Raw genomic sequence first — 9,815 nt, forward strand, 5'->3', positions numbered from 1 at the left:
AACCTAAAGGATCCTATGATTCTATGGCCTTCCACGGAGCTCTGCACCTGCTGCAAACAGTAGGGTTTAGAATGGTCAATCCTCTGCTTCCTTCGTCCAAACTGAAATGTCACTCTAAGATGCCTCTGTAATATGGGAGCCAGATGTGGCTGATGCTGTAAAAGAGGCTCCAACACCTTGTAGTGAGGCAGGAAGTGAGATCCAAGTGTTAGTTGTAAATGCTCTGATCAGCTTCAGCTACTTAGTGCAGGATTTAAATTCTTTCTAGGAGTGATGAAAAGCAATAAATGGCTTTTTTTTCCTGAAGCCTTCTTTTCCAAAAGCAAAGTTTTGTTACTGTAATTTATACTGGGTCTTCTGAGTCTAGCTGGAGACCTTGCTCAGCAGGTAGCTGATTCCTACAGACTGCTTCATGCCGCCTTCTGGGTGGGTCACCAGCTGCTTTTGGTAAAGGAGGAAGAGCTCTAAAGGCTTTTTATTGGTCAAGACTCTCCTGCGTGGACTTGTTTCTCACCATGTTTCTGACATTGGCTTTCTGGAGACACCCAATTATTATATTAACTGTACTCTGCTAGAGCCTTTTTTCTGTCACCTCTTAGTGCCTGTGACTTCCATGCCAATCTATATTCTTTAATTTCAATGCTCACAGCAGAGTTTTCTTACTTGAAAGTTTGACCTTGCTAACCTGAAGAGACTCTGATGGTTCTGCTTGTTTCATGTGGGCACAGGTAGCAGGTTGGACCTTGATTTCAAACTGGGGGAAGCATCAATGCAGTCTGAAATGATAGCTAAAAAAACATGAGTTACCAACTGCCGCAGAGGAGCTGCCCAGAAGTGAGGGCTGTTTGTGTTAGGAACGAATTGATTGGTCCAGGGCTGTCACCTGAAGGGGAATATTTAGCTTAAAAAAATTAAAAGAACATTCAACATGTTGAGATCTCACAGGGGTCAGTTTTGGGCCCCTCACTCCAAGAAGGACCTTTAGGGCCTGGAGCGTGGCCAGAGAAGGGCAACGAAGCTGCTTGGGAAGGGTCTAGAGCCCAAGTGTGGTGAGGAGCAGCTGAGGGACCTGGGCGTGCTGAGCCTGGAGCAAAGGAGGCTCAGGGGAGACCTTCTGGCTCTCCACAGCTCCCTGACAGGAGGCTGGAGCCAGGTGGGAGTTGATCTCTTCTCCCACGGAACAAGCAACATGACAAGAGGCAACTTGCGTTGTGCCAGGGGAGGTTGAGTTCGGACCTGAGGAACAATTTTTTCCCCAACAGGGTTGTCCAGGTTGCCTGGGACACTGGTGGAGTCCCCATCCCTGGAGGGGTTTCCAAGCCATGGAGGTGTGGTGCTGAGGGACATGGGTCAGTGGTGCCCTGGCAGTGCTGGGGGAATGGTTGGACTCGATGATGTGAAAGGTCTCTTCCACCCAGAACAATCCTATGATTCTGCAGTGCTAGATCCTTTTCTAGAAAGCTAAAAACTCTATCCTGTTCTGAAGACAGGATACAGAGCTCTCAAAGCAAAGCTCACCCACACCTTCTTCTGTTTGTTTTGCAGCTTTATGTAGGAGGAAATGCTGCTCTCATTGGTCAGAAGCTTGCAACAAATCCAGACCTGAAGGTACATGTTCCAAAAACATGATGCTGTTCGTTTGCCTTTAATGAGGTCATGTTATAGATTGTAGATTTGGGGGATCTTGCAGTTATTTCTTAAGTTATGTTGAAACATACCTTACAAGTTGAGAAGCATCGCCAAGTTTTTAAAATTGAGGTATGATTTTTTGAAACCAGTTGTCTAGATGATGCTTAAATGCTCTCAAATGCTGGCAAGGGACCTTGCAAGGAAGCCCTGATTGTTTTGTCCCTTTCTTTAGATCCTCCTTTGTGGCCCAGTTGGTCCTAAACTCCATGAACTACTTGATGACAACGTGGTTGTCCCACCTGAATCCATGCAGGAAAGGGATGAATTCCATCTCATCTTGGAGTATCAAGCAGGTACCTTGCCAAAGGCTGAACATTAGATGGGAACTCAGATATCACTTAAGATATTCCTGGTTGTGAAGTTGTTGGGCTTTGAATCAGTTAATTCCAGAAGGACTGTGTCAGTTATGGGTACTGGCAGTTGTCATGGGGCTCCTCTGGTAATTCCAGGGAGCTGTGGTAGGTGAGCAGACATCTAGAAGTCTTTTGAAACGTTTTCCCTTTGTAATACAGTTGTTAATACTGCCTTGACATCCCTTTGACTGTGGGATTTTACTGGTCCTGTCTCAAAATACAGCTTCAAAAAGAGTTACACTGTTGGGGAAGAAGAGGAAGTATTGGGCAATTGCCTTAATCAAACTTTTTCAGCAGCAAAATCCATGTGGAAAAAAAAGGAAAATCCATGTGGAGCAGCACCCAGAGCATCCACGCTGATGGACCCCTGGCTGAAAGGAGGTTACTAAAACTGACAGAGTAGCACTCGTAAAATGCCTTGACCTGGTTGAGACACTCATCTAATCACACACTCAACTACTACAACTGATGAAACTGTCACAAAACTTGCCCAACCAAACAAGTATTGAATTTTCCTTCTGAGCAGAGAAGCATCTAAGGGAAGCAAGGGGAGTGAGTGAAGTGAAAGGGTGAGAAAAAGAGGAGGATTTCTCATCTGACTGCTGGGAGCTGTGCATTGGGCAGAGTCAGATGGTGAAATGGTGCCTTTGCCTTCCAGCAGGATATCCCAAAACGATCTCCAGAGACGTGGTTTGATTTTGTTTCTCTTCTGAGTTCCTTTCCATCTGTTCCACCCTAGGTGAAGAGTGGGGCCAAGCGAAAGCGCCCAACGCCAACCGCTTCATCTTCTCCCACGACCTATCGAATGGCGCCTTAAATATGCTGGAAGTGTTTGTGTCCAGCTTGGATGAATTCCAGCCAGATCTTGTGGTGCTTTCAGGGCTTCACATGATGGAGGGCCAGAGCAAGGAGATGCGGCAGAAACGACTTACGGAGGTAAGACCCTGGCATACCAGTGTCTCCTTCACTTCCATTCCAGCAAACACTTCATGACAGTCTTCATTGCCCAGGTTTGAACTTTGAAGTGGGCTGTGTCTTCATGTCTCCCACAAATCTTGTCAGCATTTCATGCTGAAAGGAGAATGTGAACTGCAGGAGCAGCAGGAGCCTAATCCTGTCATGCTGGTGTTTCTTAGATTCAGTGGGTTGTCTAGGGAAGAAAAAAGAAACCCGGTCTGCTTGTCTGGCTGGGCTATGTTGGCATAGTTACCGAGCTTATCGAGTGGCTGAATGACATTTCTTCTATCCCAGATCCTAATATGATCAAGGTTATAGTAAAGACTTGCATTTTTAAGCAGCATCTGTGTTAGATAATCCAAGAGGCAGCTTTCTCCTCTGAGCCCAAAAAAGACACCAAGTTGTCTTTTTATTTACAGATCATTGCCTGACTTAGAGCCGAGTGCCCTGCCCAATGCACTGCACTAGCTTTATTTTTTTCCTTTTTCTCTGCCCTAGAATCAGCTGTTCTACATCTGCTTCAGATTTGTGAGGTTTCTGAATTACTGCCTTAGAAAAGTGCTCAGCTGGGTGCAGATTAGGCTCAGATATTCCTGATGGATGCTGGAATTTCCATTCTGAGAAACAGAAGTTTTCAGTTCTTCTCCTTAGCAGTGTGTTCTGTCACCTGTCATCTCATCTGGAATCGTGTTTAAATCCCTACAAAAGAAGATCAAAGGATGTGTGTGTCAAACCTCTTTCGCTCTGTTTCTTCATGAATTTGTGTTTTAGGGTGGGTTTTTTCTTTCCCTGTAGGCTGTGGCCTCCATCTCCGATATCCCTGCTGGCATTCCCATACACCTAGAGTTGGCCAGTATGACCGATCAAGATTTTATGAGCAACATAATCCATCAGGTAACAAAAAGCTCTTTTTTTAGCAGTTTTCTCCAGTCTCACAGCAGAGTAAGGATTTTTTTTGCCCATCTGGGCTTACTCAGCAACTGTATTCAGTAAAAATCCTGTGCAACAGAGCTGAGCTCTGTTCTCTGACAGAGGTTTTGCGGTTATGGGGGGGAAGGTGACCAAGGAGAATACTCACAGCTCCACAGACACAAGTAACTTCAACTGGTTTAGATTTGACAGGCTTGGAGATTTCTAAAAAAAAAAAACAGTAGTTGAATCTGAGCTGAGTTCATAACTTCAAAAAAAACCAGCTTGGATTTCTGTGCAGAATTTCCTGCAGATCCTGATGGCTCCTTGCTTAGCTTGACACAGCTTTAATCTCAGTGGTGTTTTTCACGTGGATTTGATGTTTTGTTCCTCTTTACCGTCAAGATGCCTGTCTAGAAAATTAATTGCCCAAACAAGCATGCACCCTTGGTGTGAAACGTGTTCTTGGCTAAGTAATTCCCTCTGACTCATTGAGCTGGGGAAGCTCATGTGGTGACTTTGTCCTGCAGCTCTCCAGGAAACGGGGTGCTCCCTTCTGCTAGCAATGGAGCCAAAGCCGGGTCCTCCCTCTGAAGGAAAACTGGTTGTCCCCGTGTTTCTGTTAGCAGGTCTTTCCCCTGGTGAACTCCATCGGGCTGAACGAGCAGGAGCTGCTGTTCCTCACGCAGTCAGCCGCCGGTCCCCACGCCTCCCTCACCTCCTGGAGCGGCATTCCCGACATGGGGATGGTCAGCGACATCCTCTTCTGGATCCTGAAGGAGCACGGGAAGACAGCGGAGAGGGCCTCGGATCTCACGCGGGTCCACTTCCACACCCTGGCCTACCACATCCTGGTCACGGTGGATGGGCACTGGGGCAACCAGGTGGCCGCCGTGGCTGCCGGTGCCAGAGCAGCGGGGACTCAGGCCTGTGCCACCGACACCATCGACACCAGCAAAGTCTTTCTCAAAGCTCCTCTGGAGTTTGTCACCTCCCAGATCGAGGCGCCTTCCAAAATCTCATTAAATCCAGACGAGCCGGTGGTGCATTGGCACAGGGATGGCATCTCCTTCCACTTCACTCCCGTGTTGGTGTGTAAGGATCCTGTCCGGACCGTGGGACTCGGGGATGCTATTTCAGCTGAAGGACTCCTATACTCCGAGATTTATCCTCAGTAGAAGACTTCAGACCCTCCTTTGTTCCTTTCTCCGATGCTGTGCGGTGCCCGAGGAACCGCGGAGGAGGGTTCCAGCCGGCGGTGGCACAGGACAGAGCCAGGGTGCGTGCTGTGTTTTCAGGCTAGAACTGAAAAAGAGCCAAAGAATAATTCCAGGTATAAACTGTCAGCCACATTCCAGTCGCTTGGCAGTGACCCCAGTGGGACGTTTAGGTTATTTAATGTGAAAATTGGCTTTGCTTTGTCTTCAGCCTGCGGGGAGGGAGGCGAGTGTTGAAACCCCTGTTTGGTGTGGCTTTGCTGTCTGTAACCCCAAGCGGGTTGTGTCCATGAGCGCCGGGAAGCATGGCAGCCAGGATCCCCTGCCTGTGGATCCCAGGGAGAGCTGGGCAGTGCTGGGCCCCGTCTCACCTCTGGAAAGTGACAGATAAAGGCTCCTGCGTCATCTCCTCACAGCCTGTCGCAAGAGGAAACCTTCCGCTTGCTCCGTGTGATGGGGATGGAAGAACCTTCTCCTGATGAAATTACCTCTCCGAGCCTCGGTGCCCTCAGCACTGGAGGGAGCCAGAAGTCCCAAAATGTGACACACCTTGTCCCTGCTCCTTAAATGCACAGAGAAAACCCACCTCAAGGCTGTGATATTGTTTGGGGTACCTGGTTTCTGTGACTGAAGGTATTCACCTGAGCCCTGGGAGCCTGTGGTTAGTTTGGGGTGACTAGAAGTGAAGACAATGAAGGCTTATATTTGGGGAGGCAGCTTTATTTTCTTGCCAGGTAGACCACAAACCGTTAGTGTTTCCTGTTCACTAAATACCAAGAGTTCCAGCAGAGGGGTCACAGCTGCTGTTCTTTGCAGTGAGTGCTTTATCTGGTGGTGTACAGAAAAGCTGCCGAGGGCTGGAGACTGATTTTTGTTTGCTTGAGAATGTTCGTGCAGTTTTCTTCCTTTTCCTGCCCTCCATTCAGAAGGGTTAATAACAGATCAGAGAAGGCCCCAGAAGCTGAAGCAGCATCTTCCAGGTAAAACTGAAGTGAGGAGTTTTTTAGGGTGGGTTTGGGTTGTTTTTTGTTTTCTTTGACTAGGTCACTGATAGTTTCTTTGCTCTGGACAGCCTTTGAAATTAAAAAGGAACTGTGTGTCCTTGTTAAAGACTTTGCTTGTATTTTATTTCTCTTCACAGTCTCACATAGGTTGTGTGGCACCAGCGTTTTGTGGTCTCTTTCCAGCACGGTTTTGTCTCTGTCCACTTCCAGGACCTTCAAGCCTATCTGCATAGCTTTCACACCCATTTTTTCAGTGTAACTGGATCAAACCCAGCCAGCGTGTCTGTGCAGGCCTGTGCCACACCACAATTTGTAGGAGGACACTCTAGGTCAGTCTGCATCCAGAGGGGAGGAGGGTCTGCATCCGTGTGTGACTTAGGATCCTGGTTTAGTCTTCTTAGAGAAAAAATAAATCTAAAAATCCTCCTTTCAGCTGTCTCAAAGTTCTGTGGCCATTAGCAAGGTTACTTTTCAACCTTTGATGGTAGCCTTTTGGGCAGCGACCCCATAGGGCCACCAAAGCCAGCTGGAGAACCAAGCCTTCGCTCAGGCTGGGTCCCGCTTCCTGACATGGGAGCAAGCTGTGTGGATCCTCCAGCTGGAACCAAAACAGATCTAAACACACACAAGCTGCCGCCAGCAACGGTCCCACTGCTGTGTTTCACTTTCCTCTTCCAAAAAACATTGGCAGGGATGTGACCAGCATCACCTTAGGGGCCTTTAAAATCAGCAGAGTTTGATTGTCAAATGTTTTGAGCTGTATTAATTGTGCTCTTCTCTAGTGCAATTAACATTTGGGTAAAAACACAGTTAAGTTTTAAACCAGCATGGTACCAACATGGTTGTCTCATGTTTTAAGAGACAATTATATGTGTAGACTCCTTGGTTAAAACCAGATACCACAACAGATTCATACTCTTCACTGAAACACTGATGAGTTTACTAGAGAGAAACGAGCACATTAAACATTGTCTTTGCTCTTTGTTTTTCAAGTTCGAGTGAGAAGGGGCAGAGAAAACTATTTGCAACAAGTTCTTTTTCAGATAGAATCATTCAGTTGGAAAAGACCTTTAAGCTCATCGCATCCAACCGTTAACCCAGAAAACCTGTTAACCCCCCAAAATTATCCTGAAAATTTCCCCCATGAATTTCTCAGGAAAGCTGCTCCTTGGCACAGCCTGGTTTCAAATCTCTTGCCAAGTGAAACCCACTTTTCAAGGGGGAAGGCTGAATTTTTACCATCCTACACAAGATCAGGAGGTCGAGCAGGACCCAAGGTCCACCTTGCTCAAAGTGACCTGTGAGTGACCACCATGAGGCCAAGATCACCTGGAGGAGCATGCCAAGCATACACCAATGCTGCCTGGGTCATCAGTCGGCATCCAGCTGCCTTGGGGACCTCAAAACCAAGCTGGTCTGGGTTGAAGGCACTTTGCTGGATGGACAGATCATTACTCTTGGCTGCAACAAGGTCTTGCTGTTTGAGCGGCTTCTGGTTTGTTGCCTGGGAGGAAGCCAAGCTGGAGTCTGCCTTGTAAGCTCTGTGATTTAACTGAGTTAATGATGGACGTTTTTCTAAAAAGGGGCAAAAATGTCCTAAAGCAGATGGTTTCTGCTTCCCTAGGAATTAAACTCATTATTCTTTTCCATCTTAAAATTTCAATTATGAGGGGAGAAGAGAAGATTAGGATTAGGGCTGATGCCAGAAGCAGGTTTTGGAACATAAGGTGTGATTTCCAAAATCCCTAAATGACTGAGTACAGTCCTGCTGGAAAATCCTTTTCTTAATTCCAGTTGAAGGAACAGTCCAGCCTCATTCTCATCTCTAGATAGCATAAAAAAAAAAAAACACCTCTGTAACGATACTGTGAATTTACTGCATGCAGGTGGCATCGCCACAAGACCCAGGGAGAGGAGAGGGGACAGGGTGAGAAATTGCCATTCTCTTAATTGTCCAAATGTAATTACACCTTTAAAGACACTTCCTTGGACATGAAGCTCCCTTCTGCTGCACTCAAATCCAGAAGGTCACCAGGTGTTACTGCTTCTTCTCATAGAAAAGCCAGCTAATGGTCTGCAGAAGCTTTTCACCAAAATACAGGTTTATTTTAAATACCTTTACAGTACCTCCAAATGTCATGTATGTACCAACATGTAACATTTCCCCAATAAAAGCATCCTAAGAGTCAAGAAGGTGAGAGGCTGCACCAGTGGGACTGGGGGAGAGAAGATGAGATCTTTGTTCCTTGTGCCTTTGGTGGGCTGTAAGCTGAGATCAGTGGTGGGACAGGCCTGTTCCCATCTATTGAACATAGCAAACGTGTTTCATAAGCACCTGTACCCACACTGGGCCTCCAAGGTTTGGGAGCCTTTGTACTAAGACTAAAAGATTACAGCCATCAGTTGCTATCAGAAAAAAAACTCTCTTGAACTAAAATTTGGGGGCTGAGGTATAGAGTTCCCGTGCCCTGCCTGCCCTTGCTCCACAACCTTGCCCTTGTCTTCACAGTGGTGTCAGGTGTCCTGGGGATAAAAAAGGCTGCACTGTACCTGATTGCCACTTTCTTGCCTGGTTTGTTTAAATGTGCCAGAGCTCCACAAAAGATCCTCTGATTTCTTTGACTCCTAGCATGAGGGAAACCTTGCAGGAGTGCTACCCTGGAGCTGCAGCAACAGAAAACCCAGCAGCAGAGGACAGCTGGAAAAAAGAAAGTCACATTTGACATAAGCAGGCAGTCTTGGCAACCCAGGCAGGAGGAAGTGAAGGGTTCCTGCTCCTTTCGTGTACTCCAGGGAGCAAGACAGGGCTTGTGGAGCTCTGAAGATGCATTAATATCATTCTGGATAACGGCAGCTAACCACAAAGCACAGCTGAAGGACGCTGACGTCCCCAGAGCCCTGGTCACGCTGTTTTTGCCTTGTTGCTCCAGAGAAGTTTCCATCACTAACCTTCCTCTGTTGCACTTGTTAATTACGGAGTGACACAAAGAACTAAAGGCAGGAAAACAGAATTTAAAAACCTGGGCAGCCTCAAACACAAAGCCACTGAACCCTGAAGCTTCAGTTTCTTCGGGGGAGCACAGACACTGTTTGGACAACTCCATCACAAGAGATGTCACTTTTGTGTGCTTGTTGGTACCCAGAGGGGAGGCTGAGAAAACGACACTGAACCCAGTTACTGGCTCTTGATGTGGAGTACGATGGTCCCACCTTCAGTTCCCACCAGCATCAAAAATTTCTTCCTTAGACCTAGCCTAAATCTCCCTCGTTTAGTTTCAAACATTCCCCCATGTTCTGTCCCAACAGGCCCTGCTCAAAAGTCTGTCCCCAGCTTTCTGCCAGGCCCCTTGAAGTCCTGAAAGGCCGCAAGAAGGTCTCCCCGGCTGGAGCCTTCTCCTCTGCAGGCTGTCCAAGCACAACTCTCTCAGCCTCTGGTCTCCTGTAGTAAGCTCTGACCACACTAAGAGTAGCTACTACACAAAACCTCTTCTGATTGCTGCAACGAGTCCTTGGGACAAGTAGAGATCATGTGCTAAACTCATCAAGAGAAAAGAGTGGCATTTAGACTAACTGGTGGTGGGGTGAAGCCACCACGGGTGGGGGGAGAGGGCAAGTCCCTTTGCCCACAGGTCAGCAGGTAGCTCTGGAGATGTTCCTGCCCCCGCCTGTCCCGACCAGAGCCCATC

General features: G+C 47.4%; 1 protein-coding gene across 1 annotated transcript; it reads left to right on the top strand.

Moving 5' to 3' along the window:
- Positions 1–1,545: 1,545 nt before the first annotated feature.
- Positions 1,546–5,086, top strand: ADPGK (ADP-dependent glucokinase; the record flags this gene model as incomplete). Its single annotated transcript, XM_008947234.1, has 5 exons — positions 1,546–1,608; positions 1,862–1,982; positions 2,782–2,978; positions 3,795–3,893; positions 4,538–5,086. Coding segments are annotated over 5 exons (1,029 nt in total), but the record flags the coding sequence as incomplete, so codon positions are not given.
- Between the last annotated feature and the right edge of the window lie 4,729 nt (positions 5,087–9,815).

Source organism: Merops nubicus, unplaced genomic scaffold, assembly GCF_000691845.1.
Source record: "Merops nubicus isolate BGI_N331 unplaced genomic scaffold, ASM69184v1 scaffold13969, whole genome shotgun sequence".
Classification (NCBI taxonomy): Eukaryota; Metazoa; Chordata; class Aves; order Coraciiformes; family Meropidae; genus Merops; species Merops nubicus.